The 23615-nt window shown below is 36.9% G+C and overlaps 1 protein-coding gene across 1 annotated transcript; it reads right to left on the reverse strand.

The window, feature by feature from the left end:
- Positions 1 to 15732: 15732 nt before the first annotated feature.
- LOC134840624 (transmembrane protein 151 homolog) lies at positions 15733 to 22078 on the reverse strand. The gene is made up of 5 exons (XM_063856567.1): positions 21998 to 22078; positions 19810 to 19927; positions 18549 to 18823; positions 17279 to 17513; positions 15733 to 16878 (listed from the first exon to the last, which is right to left on the reverse strand). Exons 1-5 carry the CDS (start codon positions 22034 to 22036, stop codon positions 15884 to 15886), a joined length of 1662 nt encoding a protein of 553 aa, XP_063712637.1. The 5' UTR covers positions 22037 to 22078; the 3' UTR covers positions 15733 to 15883.
- Positions 22079 to 23615: the final 1537 nt, after the last annotated feature.

The following is a 23615-nucleotide window of genomic DNA, read 5'->3' on the forward strand; positions in this document are numbered from 1 at the left end:
TGTTGAAAGTACTTATTAAACAACCAAATAATGTTCAGCTTTTTGTACTACTAAATCGGTTTTTGCCGTAACTTCGTTATATTTGCGGTAAATTTTTGACGATGAGTGGAGAAGGATTCACATCAACACGGATGAATGATTTTCTAACATTTTCGTACAGTTTTTGTTACAGTTTCAAGAAAGTTTATTATTGAAGTTGGTCACAGTTTTTTCCCTTCCCTGAAAAAAATATGAATCATCAATGTCAACAGAAGATAAAAGTAGGATGCAGTATTTCTTTTTTATTGCAAGAGTTTCGTTGTCTATTGCATCGTCCATTTCGTTTTTTTTATCTCAGTGTGTTTTAATTCTTGTCTTTCAATCATTTTATATTTTTTTACAGCCTGCTGCTGATATGCTTCATTTTTTCAAACCATTGATTTCTTAACTGCTTTCATTGATGAAAATACTTGGTTTTTTTACCAAACAATTTCCACTTTTTTGCAGGAATCAAAATCAAACAACTTGTCAGGGTAAAAAAAGTAGTTTGAAATGAAGCTAACTTTGAAAACGGCATTTAGACTTTCAATAGACTATCAGATAATTAAAAATTTGGAAATCATTGATTTCTGTAAAAATTTAATGCCGTATCTCTAAAAGCGAGTAAGCAAGATATCTTTTGGCGCGTCCAGACAATTCGGCCACAGACAATTCAGCCGATTTGAAATTCAGACAATTCAGCCAAAATTTAGCAGACAATTCAGCCAAAGACAATTCAGCCAATAATTGTGACCGCCGCAGTCGCGCCAACGTGTTGCGAGCTTGCCACCAAAGGGTAGGACTCTATACGAAATTTAGAGCCGGTTATCGCCGCAAAGCGGCGACGCGCGCGTAGCGCGCCCACCGGCGACCTTAAACCGAGAAATAACTCCAATTCCAATTTTTTTTCTTCCGAATCTAGCGTTTTGTAAAACTGGCTGAATTGTCTCAGGCTGAATTGTCTTTATATTTCTGGCTGAATTGTCTGAATTTCAAATTGGCTGAATTGTCTTTGGCCGAATTGTCTGTGCGCCAAATGGAGAACCAAGTCAGAAAAAGCAGACTTTTCACGACTTACAACTTAGAATGTTCACACTCGAGCTTTCGCAAAAACACAATTTGATGTGTTAATTCCCATATGTATTTACAAAAAATTTGCAATAAGAATTTTTTTGAAGCCAGGCTCCTGAATTATACAATTCAATCAGGCAATGACTCAAGTAAAACCCTCTCTGACTCAACAACTCTTTCATACCATGAGTGACTGAACATATGATAATCAGCCAACAATTTTTTTGCCTCTGCCAGCTTCTCCAGTGCCTTTTCTTTGTCAGAAAAGCAACGCGACCAGCTCCTCAGTATTAGAGCATTGGCAGCAGAAGAACTCTTATTCGCTTCGTTCATTTTATACGCTTTTTCATATAAGGAAGCAGCCCTTTCTTTCTCATTTTCCACGTCGAAAATCAAGTCAGCCAATCTTTTGAATGCATACGCTGTTTCCCCGTGACTGCCTAATAAAGAATTTAACTCATTGACATTTTCTTCCGCTTGTTTGATAATACTTTGTAGCTTTTCTTTATTCTTATTTTGTTTTGCTGTATCCTTTTCGTCTCGAAATTTGCTCGCCAGAATTTCTATTTTTTCGAGTTTTACTACTCGCTCAATTTTTTCTTTTTGCTCATTCTCCGGTCTGCAAACTTCTGATTGCCATTCAAAGAGATCTTGAAGTGACTCAGCCCAGAATTCTACACTAGGTTTTTCCTCCCACTCGAATTTTTTCTCCCATTTTACATTGGGCAAGGTATTTTTACACATCTGCTGAACCAAACGACCCTTCGAGTAGCTCAAATAAGCTCGACAAAAACGCGAAACACTGGGCTTTAGTACTAATTCAGAAGCGTTTTCAAGTATTTCTGATGCTGTGCTGTCCTGATCTTTAATTAAACGGACTTGATGTGATATGAAACACATACACAAAATAGCATGTGAAAAGAATTCCAGTCTCGTAAAATATTCCTGCAAGTTTTTTGCAAAGTCAAGAAGAAATTTTTTATTTTTAATCATCGCGCTTAAGAACCAGAGAGAAGCGAGCAGCCAGTATACACCAAGAGGGTTAGAGTTGTCGAGCTTTACTGAGTGATTTTGTGTGTAATAGCTTAAAGTTTTCGGTTCAAACTTCAAAGGCAGAGGAACAATTCGTCGTGAGGATCAAAAATATCTTCATATCTATTGATGATACATGCTGATACATCGCCCGATTTGCAAAAAGTTTGTAGTAGATTTAATATTAAACCAATTACTCGCATCGAACACAAACTACTAAAAAGTAAACAAAAAGACTCGAATTTCCGGGCAGGGCGTTGGATCTCCTATTGCCGCTGGAGGCAACATAAAACGTTTTTGCTTTAATTTTGATAAGTTAATCGAGAAACATAGCAGAGAAAAAACCTTTTTTTTTTCATTTCACCGAACGATTTTTTTTCTGTACATATGTATGCATTTTGTGTCCTATATCCTAATAGTAGGACCTGATTTGCCTCAAGTAGGAAATGAGTTGCCTCAATTTAATTTGGAACAATTTATTGTAAATGGATTGCCTCAATTATATTTGAAGCAGTTTCATTCGCTGCTTATGCGTGTTATCAGAAAGCAGTATATTGCTCATTGACTATCTTAAAATGGCCCAAATAGCACATTTCAAACCTCCATAGTTTTTGCTCACAAAGAACTGTTTTTAAAAATTTGAGCTCCCGGTAATAATATTTTGGATTATCATCAGCTGTGGAAAAATCCTGTAGTTAATCAGCAAGAATAAATGTTACTGTTTTTTTCTTCGAAAGTTGAAGCAATGAGACTGCTCATTTTCCGAGGCGAGGTCATGAATGATTTGACTGTCTTTTTTGTGATATCGAATAATCTGAATTTAGAGCTGATAGTATCAAAAATTAAGTATTTAATTGTGTTATTACGACCAACCAGCTTGCACTAGTTTAGATGGAATCGTTTCGGATCGACTGTAGGTCCAAGTTAAAATAGTGGTGAGCGCGTTCCAACAGCGAACACGAAGTTCCACATATCTATCCCACGTTCTTTTTTAAACTGTTCTAAGCAAAAAACACCCCTATCATATCATCCTCATTTTCTTCGAAAAAACGGAATAACAACACTAACTGTATCAAGGTGGCGCCCTGAATGATCCGACCGACTGTATTTAAAACTTTATTAATTAGTTCGCTTTAAAAATTGATGAAAGGTAGGAAAAATTAAAAAAATGGTTTCTTAAATTACTCCTTTTGAGGTACAAAAAGATATATTTAGCGTGTAGCAACGTAAAAAATTATAATTTTTTTTGAACAAATTCTGAGCTTGGTTAAATTGACGCTCATGTTTTTGATAAACTTCGGCTTCCGACGAATTGTTCTCTCTCGACCTTCAAAAGCTCATTGTAGTTATCTATGTCGTCGAGAATTTTTTCGATCGCTCCGTTAAACCCACCCTTTTTAGTTAATTGATCTTGGGTAATTTCCATTAATTTTAAATAATATACAACGAAATATAAATATTTCGCTTCATTGACTCTTTCTGAACACTTCCTTTGAGTGTATTCTTGAATGTACGGGTGCATTGAGTATTTCTGGTTGTTAGAGTTGTAGTGAATCAAACTCAAATCAGCCAATTGCTGAATATCTGTCACAACAGATGCATTTTTAGTATTGGCTAATTGTTGAAATATCCACTTCAAGGCAGACTCGTTGATGGTTTTAGGGAAAACACTGGCGCATTGCATGAAAAGCTGCAAGTCTTGCGACAGCGATTTAAAAGACCAGCTGAGAACATCGTCGATTCTTTCCTCATAGGTTGTGCTGAGTTTTATTTTTGCTATCTCGCCCACTCTGATAGGCGGTCGGTTCTTGGCATTGAGTCGCGACACGAGCAAGTTCATTAAGAGTGGAATTTGATCAGATGCAAGAACTGCCTCTTCTAAAATTCTAGCATCAATATCTTTAGCATTCTCGCTGAACCATGCCGAAACATCATCTCTGGACTTGATCCGGTCTAGAGCAATAATTGTACTCGAAAAAGTATCCACGCCTGTCATCCAATTCCTGGAAGTACAAATAAACTTGATGTTTCCCTCGGTTGGACACAAACGGGTAATTACGTTCTCCAGAATTTTTTTAGATTTCAGCTTGTTAAAACCATCGATATTATCCAAAATGATGAAAAGCTTTGCGTACTTTGGAAAACTATTGATATAGCCTTCAAGAATTACAAATGCGTCATTAGGCGATTGGCTAACAGCTTCGCGGATCTTGTCGAGATGCTTTCCGATTACAATGCTTATTTCATTTTCCAGTTCCAAAACACTTTTTTTCTTCGGTCGAGAAAGTCGAAAAATACCAAAAACTCGAGACATAAATCGAGTCCATCGACTTGGTTGGGACTCATCACTTGGTTCAGTTTTGATGTTTTTGAATTCTTTCATAGACACAAACAGACCAATGATCGATGGATCCGCGGTTTGGGCTTCTGCAAATTTCTCAGCTAACGAGGTCTTGCCTATTCCTGCTGGGCCTGTTACCAGAACCACTTGCGATTTATTCAAACACTCCTCGAGTTCTCTCAGTTCTTCAACTCTTCCGGCTATTTTGGGAACATGACGTATATTACCGGTAGGAAGGTCTTCTGAGAAGTATTTTTTCTCTTCAACGTCCTTCTTTATCTTATCAAAGTTTAGATTGGGGTAATTGTTTTGGAAAAATTCAAGTTCACATAAGAGCAAGGAAACTTTTTTAAAATATTCTTCGGCGGAAATAGAGACCGCCACGTCGTGTGCAGCTACGTTTCTGATATGATATCTCAGTCTTTTAATACTCTCGTTTTTACGCGGGTTAGTGTCAAACTTTTCTATGAGACAAGCGAGAAAAGTAGTGTCTAATTCTTCAAGGCGTGGTGTTCTGTTATTTTGTCTTTGTAATAGTTTGAATTTTGTTGCTTGACGACAATTTTCAATAAACACTTTTGTTTCATCAACGCATACGAATTCTTCCCAAGTTTCTCCGCGCAGTTTTAGAATGCCGTCCATCAAGAGCTGTGAAATATCATCCGCGACACTTTTGATTAAACCGGTCAAAAATCGGTCTTTATCACGTCCGATGCCTCCAGGAGTTGATGAAATCATAATCTTCTGGTTAAAAAATGTAAGCAAATTATAACGGAAGTAATCTAGAGGCACATTTAGTAAGCGCAACAGAGATTATTTGTATATAACGCAGTCAATATCACTAAAAGCTGTAACGGCCTATAAGACCACACCGAGCGCCCATGGATTCTAATCGATTATAATGGATTCCCGAGACAAAAGTAATTCATTGTAATCCATTAAAGATGTAAAAATCAGAAAACGAAATCGATTATATTGCCATTATAATCGATTATTTTTCAAAAAATAATCCATTTTTTCTCGAGGGGGGGGGGGGGGATTTTCAAAAAATTTTCCAAAATTTTGACGACCTTTTTTTTTTTAGGTCAACCAAATTGATTTTTCGAGCTCTGCCAAAGCTCTGTTTCGCCCCTATTTTGGCTAAATTTTGTGCGCCGCAGGCAAATTTTTGAAAAAACAATCAAAAAAGCCGTTTTTGGGCACTTTTTGAAAAAATTTTGCAAAAAAATTGCGTTTTTTTTTGGCGCGCGCTCCCCCTCAAAGTTAGTATATATTGGCGCCAAAGGCGCCTTTAGAAAAATTTTAGGGTCGGTCGGCCAAAAACGGATTTCTGAAAAAGTATCAAAGGGGGGACCCTTTGGGTCGGCAGGGGGTCGAATCCCTGAGGGGGGGGGGGGGGGGGGCGTCCACCCTAACCCCCCATGCCGCCCCCCCCCCCCCGCCCCCCCCCTTAATCCGCCCCTGATTATAATCCATTATAATCAATTATAATCCATTTTATTTGTAGAACTAAATTCGGTTATTTTTTGCAAAATGTATTAAAAGGGGGAACAATCTGGAGAGTTGGGCGTGTTAAACGGGGGGGGGGGGCTAAACTGGGAGAGGGGATGTAAACTGGGGGTTGTCATTTATTATCCACTCCACCAAAGTCTATCCATCAAAAATCCCCCCGTGTTCAATCATAATGGCGAATGGCGGTTGTGGTTAAACTGGCTGGGAGGGGGTGTGAACGGGGCATGAGGCGTACAGTCAGTGGAAATGGATTGAAAAAGCAGAGAATAAAACAAATTGATGTGAAATATAACATTTCATGAAACGTAATTTGTAGCAACTGCACTAAACAGGAAATGAGTTAAATTTGAAAAAGTTTGTAAAATTCATGATTAACCTCTCGAAAAAATCCATTATAATAATACATTATAATCGATTATAATGGATTAAATTGGCATAAAAATATTAGGATTAAAAATTGGCATAAAAATATTATGACAATATAATTGATTATAATCCATGGGCGCTCGGTGCGCAAAACGTTTCAAGTTGTAGTTTTTCAATTAACGTGAACAACAGTTTACAAGATTTGCAAAGTTCGGCGAACTCTATACTTTGTATATGAAAGTTTTTGCCAGGTCACAGGACATTCGAGACAAAAAAGAAGTCATCCGAAATTATAACGCGTGAATGTTACGAATGGTGAATATTCTCAGTTTCTGTAAAAACTATTGCATTCGTCGTTTGTACAACTATTCAGCAGCAAATAAGTTCAAGGATCAACATGAAACGCCTAAGCAGTACTTATTTGTGTTTTTATAAATAAAATGTTTTCATCAACCTGTGCTCTCTTACCGGAGACGTAAAATGGTTGTTTGCAGTAGCAGCAGCAGTATATACATATATATATATATATATATATATATATATATATATATATATATATATATATATATATATACAGGCAAAGAAAACCAAATGCAATGTTTAGAAAAACAAACAAGCAAACATGTTGGTAAAAAAATAACAATAAATGTGTCCAAACAACAACATGAAACACATTTGTTATGCTCTTCTGCGTTTTGAAAAAATAAAAAACGGTTTTCTCAATATGTGCTCTCTCTTAACGAAAACGTAAAATGTAATTTTTTTTTCAGTTTTAGCAGCAACATCTGTATTTGCGCAAAACAAAGCAGGAAAGGAAATGCAAATTTCAGACACATAAGCTGACAGAATTTTCAAACGGTCTGCAGTAAAAGCTTTTTCATCGTTTCACGTTGTTTTTTTTCCGTTATACATCGCTCTAAATGATGAAAATCGATCCATCCGACAGTTAAGTGCTGGCTATTAAATTGGTACAGCCCAAAACGAAGCAATTATTAGTTCAAATTTATTCTGAATTACCGTTAAAATGTCTTTTTGCAATTTCTAAGGAATTTAACTCAAGGCTGTGGATAAAATCCTTGCATTTGTCAAACACATCAACCCAATTTTAAAGTATTTCTACTATTGTTTCATAAATTAGTATATAACCTAGATGATACCCCTTATCTAATTCCCGTGGTCAAAATTAGGGTCCAACTAATGGTAAAAATCTGACGTAAGATGACCGAAACAAAAAAAAACATTCCAGCCAAAAGTTTTGCAAAATTATTTATCAGTACTGGATTAATTTGACTGACAAACTTTAATCATCATCGAAATCATCGTCCTTGTTAACCATGCTTCGCGCCATATATCTTTCCAGGGTATCCATACGTCGCGCCATGATACCATAGTAATGATACCATAGTAACCAAACATTGCAAGCATCCATCGTCACATATCAATTCCCAACAGCCCTGTTAAAATTATCAAAATTGTTTAATTTGAAGTCCCTCATAAAAAAAGGGTGCAACCATACGTCGCGTCATGCATGGAAAATATGTTATTTTAACAAAAAAACAGATCGGCCATTTTTCATGGCTTCCATGGAACCATGCATGGAGCGACGTTTGGTTGTACATTATGATCAACCCGGGAACTTTATATAAATCAATCAACGTTAGGTATACGCCCTGAATCAGAATGCAACAAAACGCCATGAAACAATGAGTAAGTTTTTCTCGATCAAGTATTTTAGCCAAAGTATCCAGTTCCATTAGATTGTCATACGCCAATTAATTAGGGTGAGATTCATTCATTGGTTTGTTTTCAGCAAAAACCATTTATATTTTCATCAATTGGTTTTTCGAACGATATTTTTTCCTACTACTTGAAGCTGCTTCGATATAAAATTCAAGTATCGGAAAATTTAATTAAAGCTATTTTTAAGAGAGCTAAAAAAACAAATAGTTCAATAAAAAATCCCGAGGAGACTGTTTTTGTATAACTTAGTCCGATTAAAATGCGCGATTTTTTCAATTGGTTTTTTTAGAATGCTAAAGATCCGAAAGATTATTTCTTGAAGAAAAAACTATAAGTTTTAAATTGATTGGAAACGTATAGATAATTCAATATAGTGAATGCGAATGACAAATTTACGATGAAACCAAAGAAACTTTAATTTGTTACTGCTCATTTAATTTAAAGTTCAACTTAGGAAGTTTCAGTTTTGCATCAGTTTTATGTATTGATAGTCTTGGATTTTGTCAGAACACATTGAGTAATCCCTCGTTTTGTACCAATTTGTAACACTGTGTCTGATAGAAAATGACTAAACTTTTTACTATTAACAAAACTAAGCATACTAGTTTGAAGCGAAGATGTTTTGGAGAGTTTGACGCATTGAAAAGTTGCCGTTTTGAATTAAAAACAATTTAGACAAACTCAAACTTCCGTTTGTGATCAAACTTTCAAATAAAAGACACTGAATCTAACATCTAGGAGTGTTGGTTTTTTCCATACCAATTTGATTTGACTATCGAATTTATGTTTTTGTGCGTCAACTTCTTACAACCCAATGCAGATACAAAAAACTTGCGTAAAACTTTTTTAAAAAAGAGCTTTCTCAATATTATATTTATGACAAAAATTTGTTTAATTTTTAGTATAACCCCTGCCAATCATCGCGCAGGTGCGATTCCAGCAAATCGGGGATCTAACGCGCAGTCTACGATGTTTTGAAAAGTCTTGAAAAAAAACTATAAGTTTATGTATTGATATAAATTGCAAGCATCCATTGTCACATATCAATTCCCAACAGCCCTGTTAAACTTATCAAAATTGTTTCATTTGAAGTCCCTCATAATTAAAAAAAAATGTGCAACCATACGTCGCGTCATGCATGGAAAAAAAGTAACTTTAACATAAAAACACATCGGCAATTTTTGATGGCTTCCATGGAACCATGCATGGAGCGACGTATGGTTGTACATTTTGATCAACCCGGGAACTTTATATAAATCAATCACGTTACGTATACGCCCTGAATCAGATGCATAAAACGCCATGAAACAATGAGTAAGTTTTTCTCGATCAAGTATTTTAGCCAAAGTATCCAGTTCCATTAGATTGTCATACGCCAATTAAAAAGGGTGAGATTCACTCATTTACATTTTCATTAATTGGTTTTTACAAACGATATTTTTTCCTACTACTTGAAGCGGCTTCGATATAAAATTCAAGTATCAGAAAATTGAGTTTGAAAGCAGATGATTTCATAAATTGAATATCAAATCAACACCAAAAAATTAATTAAAGCTATTTTTAAGATACCTTAAAAACAAACAGTTCAATAAAAAATCCCGAGGAGACTGTTTTTGTATAATTTAGTCTGATTAAAATGCGTGATTTTTTCAATTGGTTTTTTTAAAATGCTAAAGATCCGAAAGATTATTTCTCGAAGAAAAAACTTTAAGTTTTATATTGATTGGAAAAGTATCTATAATTCAATATAGTGAATGCGAATGACGAATTTAGGATGAAACCAAAGAAATTTTAATTAGTTACTGCTCATTTAATTTAAAGTTCAACTTAGGAAGCTTCAGTTTTGCATCAGTTTTATGTATTGATAGTCTTGGATTTTGTCAGAACACATTGAGTGCTCGCTCGTTTTGTACCAATATGTAACATTGTGTCTGATAGAAAAGGACTAATGTTTTTTACTATCAACAAAACTAAGCATACTAGTTTGAAGCGAAGATGTTTTGGAGAGTTTGACGCTTTGAAAAATTGCCGTTTTGAATTAAAAACAATTTAGACAAACTCAAACTTCCGTTTGTGTTCAAACTTTCAAATAAAAGACACTGAATCTAACATCTAGGAGTGTTGGTTTTTTCCATACCAATTTGATTTGACTATCGAATTTATGTTTTTGTGCGTCAACTTCTTACAACCCAATGCAGATACAAAAAACTTGCGTAAAACGTTTTTAAAAAAGAACTTTCTCAATATTATATATATATGACAAAAATTTGTTTAATTTTTAGTATAACCCCTGCCAATCATCGCGTAGGTGCGATTCCAACAAATCAGGGATCTAACGCGCAGTCTAAGATGTTTTGAAAAGTCTTGAAAAAAACTATTTGGTATCAATCATTTCTTGCGTATTACAACAAATTCTTGCGAGTTACTAAATGAGCAACCAAACTATTGGGCTTTACCTTGATACGTGCGATTTTGTTCCATTTATTTAAAATCACAGATCATATGACTTTTTCGGCAAACTAAGACTTCGGTTGAAAGTAGGAATTGCATGCAGTATAGAAAACTAATTACATTAAGAGGCCAAACTGTGCATTCTTTGCATTGTATGCGGATTCCACAACAGGCCAAAATCAGATTCGTCGCGGAATTCACACCATTGCTACTTTTCTTTGATCTTCTTTGCTTTTATGAATTCCACAAACAAGTACTTAAAACACTGTTCAGCTCAAAATTGCCCAAAAAATAGACGAATTTGCGGAATCCTCAACCATAATTGCGGAATCCAAAACAGTTTGTGGAGTCCACAAACAAACAATAAGACATGTGTATAGTTAAATTGAGCTATTGTGGAATCCGCAACTGTAAGCGGAACCCGCATTTTGTTTGCGGATTCCGTTTACATATATGTATATATGTACTAGCGTTTAAAATTATATCTTTTAATTACAGGATTTCATTTCACTAGAATAGGACTTTACTAGATCAGTGTTTGGGATTAATGAAATCTCAGTTACTGATCAGTGTTGGGATCAATAAAATACCAAATACTGAACAAATTCAACGATTTGCTATGCGATGGGTTTCTTATCAAGCTCAACCTAATGACTCCAAATAATGAGTTTATTCCATATTTTTTTCCATATTTTATTCCATCAATCCGTAATATTGACCAGTATTTGAGATTGACAGAATCCCAAATTTTGACCTAATTTGGGAAATGCTGTTTGTTGTGTTTCCATACACTCTCAACCCAATGACTACAATTACTGAATTCATTCGCCGTTAAGCTTCCAAAATCAGTATTTGGGATTGACGCAATTCCAAATACTGACCTAATTTGGCGATATGCTGTTTGTTGTGCTTCCATACACTCTGAACCCAATGACTAAAATCCTGAAATTATTCGCCGTTATGCTTCCAAAATCAGTATTTGGGATTGACACAACCCCAAATACTGACCTAACTTGGCGATATGCTTTGTGTTGTATTTCCATACACTCTCCACTCAAGGACTCCAAATATTGAAATTGATCGGTGTTGCCTTTCCGAAATACTAAAAGATGACATCCACCGATTTAGGTAATCAATGTTTTAAGACTTGTTCGTGGATTTCACTGACAATGGTTAAGTCCTTGCTTCTAAATTCCGCATAGCCAGGGATAAGAATTCCAGCTCTAGCTTTTAATTGTTCATATGCTGGTTCAGTTTTGAACAAAATTCGGAATCGACCTACAGTTTGCGGAATCCGCTTACAATTGCGGATTCCGCTTAATTTTTTGCGGAATCCACTAACAGTTGCGGAATCCAAAATAACCAGCTATATTCTCTTGTTGCGGAATCTGCGACACATCAAATGTACGTTACACTCATATGTACGCGGAATCCACGGGAGTTTTGTAAGTGGAATCCACTTACATTTTGGAACATGTTTAAATATTAGTTTTTGGAATCCAGGATCATACAGACACAAAATTGTGTGCTTTTCCAGTGCACAGTTTGGCCTCGTAATGTAGTAGTATGTAGCTTGATATTCACTAATACATAAGTTAAGCTGTAAAAAAAATAAATGGCTGACCCCAACAAAGTTTGAATCTTCAGAACTAAAGTCCCTCCTGTGGCTGAAAACTCAAGTAAAGTAAAACGGGTGGACTCCACCACCTCAAAGGAATTTCAGGAAGCCAATTTTACTAGTTTCACAGGAAGGCTACTAGAGATGGTTTGAGCCGGGAACCCTCGGACCCCCCCTGGCCCAACTGATAACGATTCCCGGAAGTGTGAAAGAACCTAGTTGATGCAGTTATCATCTGGTCCCCTACTTCCGGGGTTATGCTCTAAGTGAACAGTCCGCACCACGACTGAACGCAGGGAGCCAAAACGTTGGGATATGGCATGTAGTGGGTTTTTATGCAGTTATGCAATTGCACAGAAAAGTATGTAATTAAGACATAATGTTAAAACATCTTCCAGGATTTATTTCATGAAATATCTGAATGACGAAAACAAACCATTTACTGATCACAGAGAGCCCATACATGTTGGGTTTTTTAAACTGCAGTACGCAAAGCTGAGCATGTTGGATTTGGAGCTTTTCTATAACTTTTTTGACGAATTTTCATGTAAATAAGCTCGAAGAATTAGAGATGGACAAAAACTCGTTTCTTTACCTCTTGCTGAAAAAAATTTATTCGAATGCAACCAGCCAGAGAAGTGGTACTTGGAAACACTGGAGGAAAAAAAGTGTGTTCTCTCAAACAACTGTTCTCAAACAACATCCGAGAAACAAACGTAAAAAAAGACCGTTACGATCGAACTGACCCGCCCGACCGTAAGCTGGCTCCAGTTCTTCCTTGTTTAGGGGTGGAGGATGTTGCAGCGCAAATTGAACGAGTATAAATGCAGCATATAAAATGAACCAAAATATAAATGCATATAGGGACAGTAGCCGAGCGTATACAGGGTGCGTCTCGGCGGGTTCGACTCCGGTTCGAGTCCCGCCTAGGTCATTTCCTTTCTAGAACTCAAATATGCTCCGAACTTGATGGGACGCTCCGTAACCAGCTTCGAACCCCCCTCTCCCGTTCTTCCTTGTTTAGGGGTGGAGGATGTTGCAGCGCAAATTGAACGAGTATAAATGCAGCATATAAAATGAACCAAAATATAAATGCATATAGGGACAGTAGCCGAGCGTATACAGGGTGCGTCTCGGCGGGTTCGACTCCGGTTCGAACCCCGCCTAGGTCATTTGCTTTCTAGAACTCAAATATGCTCCGAACTTGATGGGACGCCCCGTAACCAGCTTCGAACCCCCCTCTTTAAAAAAAACTATTTTAACCGTATTTTCGCTCTAATTTGGTTCAGCCTTGAGCCAAAAACCGGCAAAAACGTCAAAAACCGTCAAAAAGAGCAATTTGTCTCAAGGACTAATACTGGCCATTTAGCAGCTTGCTATGAGTTATTCAGCTGATTATGGCTGATGTTAAAAATGGTAAAGTATGTTAAAAATATCAATATATTACGAAACTTCGGGAGTTATTTTGCCGAGAAACTTCTCTTTAATTCAATTGTTTGAAAACCGAATTTTTTACGAATTGTGGAGATTGACACGCACTTTTGGCGCCCCACAATGGACACGAGTTGTTCTATTAACAAGGGACACGAGTTGTTCCATTAACAAGGGACACGAGTTGTTCTATTAACAAGGGACACGAGTTGTTCTATTAACAAGGGACACGAGTTGTTCTATTAACAAGGGACACGAGTTGTTCTATTAACAAGGGACACGAGTTGTTCCATTAACAAGGGACACGAGTTGTTCTATTAACAAGGGACACGAGTTGTTCTATTAACAAGGGACACAAGTTGTTCTATTAACAAGGGACACGAGTTGTTCTATTAACAAGGGACACGAGTTGTTCTATTAACAAGGGACATGAGTTGTTCTATTAACAAGGGACACGAGTTGTTCCATTAACAATAGACACGAGTTGTTCTATTAACAATGGACACGAGTTGTTCCATTAACAAGGGGCACGAGTTGTTCTATTAACAAGGGACGCGAGTTGTTCCATTAACAAGGGACACGAGTTGTTCCATTAACAAGGGACACGAGTTGTTCTATTAACAAGGGACACAAGTTGTTCTATTAACAAGGGACACGAGTTGTTCTATTAACAAGGGACACGAGTTGTTCTATTAACAAGGGACATGAGTTGTTCTATTAACAAGGGACACGAGTTGTTCCATTAACAATGGACACGAGTTGTTCTATTAACAATGGACACGAGTTGTTCCATTAACAAGGGACACGAGTTGTTCTATTAACAAGGGACACGAGTTGTTCCATTAACAAGGGACACGAGTTGTTCCATTAACAAGGGACACGAGTTGTTCTATTAACAAGGGACACGAGTTGTTCTATTAACAAGGGACACGAGTTGTTCTATTAACAAGGGGCACGAGTTGTTCTATTAACAAGGGACACGAGTTGTTCCATTAACAAGGGACACGAGTTGTTCTATTAACAAGGGACACGAGTTGTTCTATTAACAAGGGACACGAGTTGTTCCATTTATAAAGAGACACGAGTTGTTCTATTAACAAGGGACACGAGTTGTTCTATTAACAAGGGACACGAAATGTTCTATTAACAAGGGACACGAGTTGTTCTATTAACAAGGAACCGTTACTTTTTTATCGAGGGAAGTCACGAAGTCACCGGTCTTTTTCCGTTACGTAGCGCAAGTGGAGCGATCTCGGTAGAAAAGCACTGCAATCTGATATGGCGAAATCTAAAAAAGTCATTAGACTAACAAAACCTACGTTAAACTTGACATTGATTACTTGATCATTAAAAAAACTGAAATTGAAATGTTTATTACGTGTCCTTCCTCAAAAAAAGGACGAGCAAATTAATTTTATGTTTTGTTCTTATTTCGAAGCGTTTTCAATTTGACTCATCGATATGAACTGTCTTTACATTGCCAGGACGATGAGAGAAGACATTTTTTTCAAAAACCGCACACCCCCCCCCCCCCCCTCCTCACTAGTCGAGAAAATCCTAGATCCGCCTCTGAGTGCGACTTCAAAAAATACTTGTTGGGGAAAGAGAAAAAGAGCTTTCAATTGGATCATCTGCAACGGTGTGCGCAGAAACTTTTTGACAAGGCTCAGATTTTCTGAAAATATATATAAAACCCTTCACGAGGATTTTTATAATAATAATCATAATAATAATAGAATAATGTAGTTTCTGCGAATCGCAGAGGATCTATCAGTAGGCCTTAACAGTCCTGTCGAGGATAGTGCATTTGTATTATCTCCCCACATTCCAGATTGTGTTATTTTGCTGAGCGAAGCTCTTTTTTGCGACTAAATGCCGTTACTTTTGTGTCTAGAACTTTCACGTGGTACCACTATTGCAGCCGAAATTGGTCAGGCTGTGGTAGACCTGAAGCTAGAGGTCAACTGAGAGCTCGTCCTCACTCACTGTCATTGCCATGCCATGGGATCGAATGCACGATCTGACGATTTCATTATATAATTAGTATATGATGCTTTGCAAGAAACTTATTTGGCAAAATCATTTGTAAAATCTGGTTTCTTAATTAAGAATAATCCAACAACAAATGAAGTAAATTTTGTAAAATTGTGTCTTAAAAGTGACAGGTTAATCAAACTCTGTATTCATAAAATCAAACTAATCAATTGTGCAGCACTTAATTAACTAAAGTTAAGGTTAACAAAAAGCACGCTTGTTAATTTGTTGAAACCAAATATCTATTTTTTAAAAATCAGATATTTTGGCTAGCATTCAGAATCTGACAGAAGTGATTCACAGAGCGGCGACAGTTGGTGAACTGGAGTAACGAAGCTTTTGCTCTTTCGGATGAAGCTTTTCACGCCTCCAAGTCCCCTTTCTTCTTCCTCTTTGTTTACGAAACTCCTCTGCCCCTCCCCTTGGAGCGAGGAGTGCATCAGGCTGTTTGATTGTATATTGTGTTGGAACGACATTGAGTGACACTTAATTCTGTAGAGTCTGTTTCTCTGGTATCTTGGACTTAGCTGGACGTTTGGGAGGGGCATTTGGTGGGATTCGTCACCCTCGTGAGTGCATGCGACCACATTCAGGAAATCGTCTTCGACTAAATGCGAGAAGGAACCGGTTCGAGTCCCGGTAGGGTCCACTTGAATGGAAACACTTCGACATTTGATACTTCCTCCCGAGGGGTTCGGGGACTCCCCAGGTCGCTCAGAGGACTCCTGTGATGCGCTATTTTCCTCTCGATGTTGTCCTTGACAAATTCTCTCACTAAGCATGACGTCAGAGTAACTCGGCAGCATTTCGGCAGTCGCCCCGGTTCGAACGCCAGCTACGTCTTCGTTTGATCCGTTTTCATCTTCATTCGACAAACAGAGCGCATTTTCTCTGCCTCTGTTATTTGCATCTTGACCTGGTTGGGGATGGTGATTTATTGGACTCATAAAAGCGGGTAGATTGACGGTCAGGGGCTGGGGACTTCCAGGTGGGGAGTTCGGACCCTGATGACGTGGGGAGCGTGGAGACGTCACGTGATTTGAAGGTGGGGGAGGGGGGTTGTTGTCGTATCGGGTTCCAAACACTTTCTCCACTGTACAGCTGACGTGGGTGGTTTTGAGGGTTAAAATGAGTCTGTAGGGCCAAGAGAGGAGGCAACAGGTGGCGATCCAGAAGCACATCTGGCTCATGTACCACGGAAGTCTGGATCCCTCCTGGAACAGAGTGAGGTCTTCCTGCCATTCTACGTCTGTCAGATTCATGCCTGAAACCAGAAAAAAAAACATTTTAATATATAGATTTTAAAAGAAAATGTCAAATTTTTGATTTTTTTTGTTGCTAGAGTTAGAAAAAGTGGTTGAGCTAACAACGCCAAATTTGATCAATGTGCCTTATCTTTTAGTGCGTGTCGTTTTGGCGAGATTTCTTAGGTGGTTTACACCTGAGAGAAATCATAACCATCTGAGCTGTTGAAAGCTGTTTCAGGAGAATTGCTGTTGCGCTCGGACTAAGACATACATAAATCTTTTGGTTATTTTTCTGGACTCTTTTTTCTTATTGCGTTACTTTCAGCAACGAGCATGGATATTGGTTGGTCTCGAACCATTGATCTTTAGCATGAGAGGTGGATATTTAGCCATTTCAACAGCTCTGTCCCAACTTACCTTCGTATGTCTCGATGTATTCGTCTTTCGCTTCATTCTCCTCAAAAAACTTAGCCCTCTGCAGTAAGTAGTCATTCTCTGCTTCGACATTTGAGAAGCCGAATGTCTTGGTGAAGTGGACCCCAATTAGAGACCCCTTCTCCAGGGCAGCCCTGACCCCCTGCACTCCACTACTTCTGTCTTCAACTCCACAGGTGGAGAAGTCAAATGCTGCCAGGGCTGTGTGCGTATTGACCTATAAGTAAATCGAGTTAGAATTTAAAAGGATACACACATGATTGGTTGTTGGGGCGGATCTAGGATTTTCTCCAGGTGGGGCTCAAAAATTTTTAAATTTCAAATAGGTTTTCCAAGCACGATAAAGACCTTACTTTGACCAAACTTTCAAGGCAGTTTTTTAAATGGCGAAAAAAGACGTTTTTAGCATTTTATGGATAGTTTTGACAAATTTTATGGATAGTTTTTAAAATTTCGCTGTTTAGATACCCCCCCCCCCCTCCCCCCCACCAAAACAATAAGCCTCCCACTTCGTACCCCCCCCCCCCAAGGAGCCTGCAGGAAAAAGTTTAGGGTCGGTCAGCAAGAACGGATGTTCTAAAATAGTGCAAAGGCGAACATTTTGAAAAGTCAAGCGCCAACTTGTGTCGTGCTCGTGGTAGTTTGCCATTGTTATGATGAATTAAAAGAGGACCGGCCTATAAGCATGTGTGTCGATTAGAATGCCATTTAAAAGAATGCAGTTGGCTTGTTCGCAACTTCATAATTTGCTTACTTAATTTGGAATTTTTAAATTGCGTGCACTTCGCTGAATATATCATTTTAATTCCTTTAAAAATTACTTATATTTTAATAAAACTTTTATTTAATATTTTAGCTGAATTGTTTCTCGACTGAATGAACACCTTATTGAAGCAATTGTCGCATAGACCGGGGGCTATTCTCATGTGCGAAGGACCGAATGGGCGAAAAAACTTGTGGGCCAAGGACCGAAGACAAAATTAGCCGAAAGTCAATTTTTAAGAAAAAATTATTGCCATTTTCAGTTAAAATGAATTAAACGAGGGGGCATGTTTCTGCCGTTTTTAAATTCGGCCAATATCAATACTTCAGTCCCTGGAAATGTTTACTTTCTTCCCAAATTTTAGATTACTGAAATCTGATTGGCTGATTTTTATTTTTGCGCATTCGGTCCTTCGCGCATGAGGGATTCCACCGCATAGACCCACGTGCTTATCGCTACGCTCCCGATCAATCGGAATAATTTTCTTACCCTCTCGTAATAATCTTGAGTTGTGACGTAAGCATCTCCGTTTCTATACGAAGTGGTCTGTCTGCTCCTTTTGGCATAATGGTAGCAAATCACTCTCCACCAGATAATAGGATAAGCAGCCCTGTATTTGTCCAACAGTTGTCTGCCTCTCTCGCACCCAGTCTTAGTCCGGAGGTCTCTTCTTAACTGGCAGTGGTAGGCTTCTATGAGTTGGAGAACGTAAAGGACTATTAGGAATGTCACTGGCACGTAGATGTAGCTGGAACCACACTTGCCTGGAAAAAATACATCTTTTTTTGGGAAAAGACATCCCAGGGTTTTGATAAAAACCATCTAATGGTTTCGATAAAAATTTATGAGATACATCATGAAGATCTTTCTTAATCAATTCGTTTTGAAGAAGGGAACACAATTGACTTTTTAAGACAGTTTATCTACAAGGGAAAGAACCAACATTCGAGCTGCTCAGCTCTTGATTAAGAACTGGATCATTATTATTTACACAACTCATATAACAATTTTTAAAAATCCCATCTTGGAAGAACACAAAGCATGGTTTTTACTTCTTGTACTATAAAAATAAGTTTCTTTATAAAGATTAACTTTCAATTTATTGTCGAGTTTCGTTTAGTAGGCAAAAAAAATTTAGTAGGCAAAAAAATAGTAGGCAAAAAAGTTATTTTAGCCTCTTCAAGGGTTAAAACCAAAGCATGGTTAATCGCGTTGACCTTCTAACTGTCGTTAAAAAATGCATCTTCAAAATTCACAATAATGACAACAGTTGAATATTTAAGTTTCCTTTTATAGAGGGCGCTATCTGTTGTAATATAATGCGGAGAAAACTTAAGATAATCGAACAGTATACGTAATGAATCACTAAAAGCTAAGAGAATCAATAAAAGCTAAGAATCAATAAAAGCTTAGAATTAATAAAAGCTAAGAATGAAGAAAAGCTACAACTTTGGGAAAAACTGTCCCAAGATTTTGGGAAAACTATTGCAGGGTTTTGGTTAAAATTGCCCCGGGATTTTAATGGTTCAGGACAAATTTGAGCATCTTTTCTACGGCGCCGACAAAGAACTCGACCAAAATTAACTTTTAAGTGGAACATTTATGTGGACCAATGGTCTCGTTAGTTGTCCATTCCGATGATAAATGCATTGATGAAATTACTTTTGTTTTGCTAATGACTATATTTATCAATCGGAAAAATAAATTCTTTCTTTCTTTCTTTCTTTAACTAACTGTACATAGGACTGACCGTGTTGTATGTGGAATTGAGAGTCTGTCAGTTTGGTCACTGACACTTGGCTGGAGTTCCACTCACACCAGAAAATTCCAGTCCCATTGGCCCACATCAGCACACTCAGTGCCAGACTCTGGAACAAGTGTTTTTTTTCAGTTAGATTTGTGGAAGTATTTGACCTGGGTATGTAGCTCTTATTTTTCTAAAATCTGTATTCCGAATTTTTTCACAACACGTTCGTAGCACAATTTTTAAAGAAAAAATTATATCAAAAATTCGTATCGGAAAAAATAAAAGGTTATTTTAGCAATTTTGTTGTCAAAAACTTTTGTATTGTATGGCAAAAAAAACTTTCTTGGGTTTCTATGGAGATTTAAGAAAATTTGGTGCTATTAGCATAGAAAGTGTTGCCTAAATTGGGTACACCTAATCGATTATATTTGCAACATTTTTCTCGACGTAACCTATTTTTATCCGAGGATTTTTGGTGCGGGCAAGCTAAAAACTTAAAGGCTTGAAATTTTTTGATCTCACTATTTGAACTGTGAGTTTTGTGAAGTGTAAGCTTTGTCGTGGACAAATCAGATTTGTCGTGGAATCCACAACATTGCTTCTTTTCTTTGATCTTCTTTGCTGTTTTGGATTGTGCAAAAAAAATTGTCAAAACACTGCACCGCTCAAAATTATTCTAAGACAGGCGCATTTGAAAAACTTTTAAGGCCAGTTGAAAAGTTTTTTTGGTTGAATAATTGACAAAATAATGAGAAAAAGAAGAAGATTTTTGTTAAATTTTATCCTCCCACACGCTATGTAAAACACTAAGGGTGTGTTTAGCGTCTCGGTATTTGATAAAAGTTTATTATGCTGGACTCAATTCAATTTGAAACGCATTGATTCGCTTCTTACACTTATACTTATAGCACTTTAATTATCCCAAATTGGCCGAATTAGCAATTTTCAAAGGCCCGTAACGCTACAAAAAGTGTCACAGGTGAAATATCTTTTTAAATTTGAGCTTAGGATAACAATATCTCTCAGATGGTATAAAAAATGCGTAGTTAACAGTCGAAAATTGACTGAATAAAAAAACGTATTCGCAACTGTTAGCGGAATCCGCAAAAGATAAGCGGAATCCGCATTTTGTTTGCGGATTCCATTAAAAATGAAAGCGTTTTTTTAAATGTTCTTATGCCTGCAAGTTGTGCTAGAAAACGAAATATTATGTTCACAGTATTTGATTGTTCGCATTTTTGCCCTTCTTATCAAGCTAAAAACTTAAAGGCTTGCAAGCTAAAAACTTAAAGGCTTGAAATTTTTTGATCTCACTATTTGAACTGTGAGTTTTGTGAAGTGTAAGCTTTGTCGTGGACAAATCAGATTTGTCGTGGAATCCACAACATTGCTTCTTTTCTTTGATCTTCTTTGCTGTTTTGGATTGTGCAAAAAAAATTGTCAAAACACTGCACCGCTCAAAATTATTCTAAGACAGGCGCATTTGAAAAACTTTTAAGGCCAGTTGAAAAGTTTTTTTGGTTGAATAATTGACAAAATAATGAGAAAAAGAAGAAGATTTTTGTTAAATTTTATCCTCCCACACGCTATGTAAAACACTAAGGGTGTGTTTAGCGTCTCGGTATTTGATAAAAGTTTATTATGCTGGACTCAATTCAATTTGAAACGCATTGATTCGCTTCTTACACTTATACTTATAGCACTTTAATTATCCCAAATTGGCCGAATTAGCAATTTTCAAAGGCCCGTAACGCTACAAAAAGTGTCACAGGTGAAATATCTTTTTAAATTTGAGCTTAGGATAACAATATCTCTCAGATGGTATAAAAAATGCGTAGTTAACAGTCGAAAATTGACTGAATAAAAAAACGTATTCGCAACTGTTAGCGGAATCCGCAAAAGATAAGCGGAATCCGCATTTTGTTTGCGGATTCCATTAAAAATGAAAGCGTTTTTTTAAATGTTCTTATGCCTGCAAGTTGTGCTAGAAAACGAAATATTATGTTCACAGTATTTGATTGTTCGCATTTTTGCCCTTCTTATCTAACCATTGTAAAACCACGCTCACAGCTAAAAATTGATGGTTACTGATGTGAGGTAGGTGCGTGGAAGAAGAGCCTTCAAAGCTAATGATTGCATCATTTTCTTCACGATTGCATGATATCTCCTGTTTCAGTTAAAGATTTATTACCTTCCAGTGCAGAGTGTTGTGCAACTTCCTGCAGGACATGAGAGCCTTCAGCCTCCCCCTGAGCCCACCTGTTCCCCTCCCTCTCCCACATCTCCCCCCAGCTCCCCCCACTCCATTCCCCACTCCTCCCCCCGCGCTTGCCATTGCAGTCCAATCGGAGTAGGAAATTTAATTGAGGCTAGTATAAACTTGCTAAGCAGATGTAAACCGCTTCGCTTAAGAGCAGAAATAATTGCATTATAGATATTTGGGAACAACCAAAGAACGTTTCCGGCTACGATGGACCGTATATTTTTTTAAACTCTTTTAAACTATTTCGAAACGAGTTGTTTAAAATCTAAACTGGATTTCTTGAAATTAATCTTAAAGAATTGGCATTTTGTTGGTTTTCAATAATAAAAAAAGACAAATAACACAAAGTGAGAACAGTGATGGCACGAAATTGTTAGAATGAATTCTACAATGTTGTTTAAATTGCCCTGATTAGTTTTATATGAAAAACTGGGACGAAAATTGCAGAAGAAAAAATGTCACTGATTTGATTTTAGTCTGCTCTTAAGGTTTAGTATTTTACTCAATATGTAATTTGAAAGGGATTATTTGAAATTAGCAATTCTGGAAAAATGTTTTTTTTTTTGGTAAAAATATAAATTCTTATCGGTAGTAATAGAAATGAACTCAAGTAACGATGGTTTAGTGTTTAGTGGAAGACAAGCGCTAGACGACCACTTGTGTAAGAATGGTTATTAAACAAACAAAGTTAACAAGTAAAGAGATGTTCTCCTTAGACAGGTACAGATTGAGTTTGAAAGAGAATTGGAAAACAAATCTTCAGTTGAAAAAAAATTCAATTGGAGAACATGAAGAAAGGGGTAAATAAACGGAGTCAATGAAGTGAACTGGGGATGAAAAAGAATTTTGGGGGAGCCAAAAAAATGTCTGCTTGCCGGCTTTATGTTTATTTCACATGCGTGTTTTGTAAATTTGATCTGTTTTTTTTTGTCAGATGGGCTATCGTTAAAAGCAATCAAGTGTCATCTTCACCGTTAGAATGATAATAAAGATTACAGGAAAGAAAATAAAAGTTACTCTAAAAATCAATTTCAAATTAACAAAAAATTAGGAAGAGCTGCTGGCTTTTTATCCAAATTCATTAAGTGGGTGCAATTGTTTGGAATTTTGAACTCTGAATTCGACCAACGCTTGAACAATCTTTTCAACTTTATACTCTTTGCTATTACCATTTACATTACAAAATGTGATTGGTAGGATTATAAGACTACGTTTTTTTGTTCCACTTTAATCTAGTTGGTTCCGCTACTCTGAAAAAAAAATACAAGCACTTGCTGGGCGACTAAGTTCCAAGTTCCTATTCGTTCAAATGAAGGTGAACCTTGTAGCAATTTAAAAGCTCTCAATAAAAACTTTAAGAAAAGAAGGTAAAAAAATGGTGAAGAAAGCAGTAAAGCTAGCTTAAAAAAAGTTGTAAGTTGTTTTAATAAATTGTAGTTTTTCGTGATTTTGAATTGAATTTGATAGCTATGACAATAAAGACATCAGATCTAGCTAAACTAGTTGGAAAATAGAAGACAAAAAAAAACGAAAACAGATACTTGTT

Source organism: Symsagittifera roscoffensis, chromosome 2 (assembly GCF_963678635.1).
Source record: "Symsagittifera roscoffensis chromosome 2, txSymRosc1.1, whole genome shotgun sequence".
Lineage (NCBI taxonomy): Eukaryota > Metazoa > Xenacoelomorpha > Acoela > Convolutidae > Symsagittifera > Symsagittifera roscoffensis.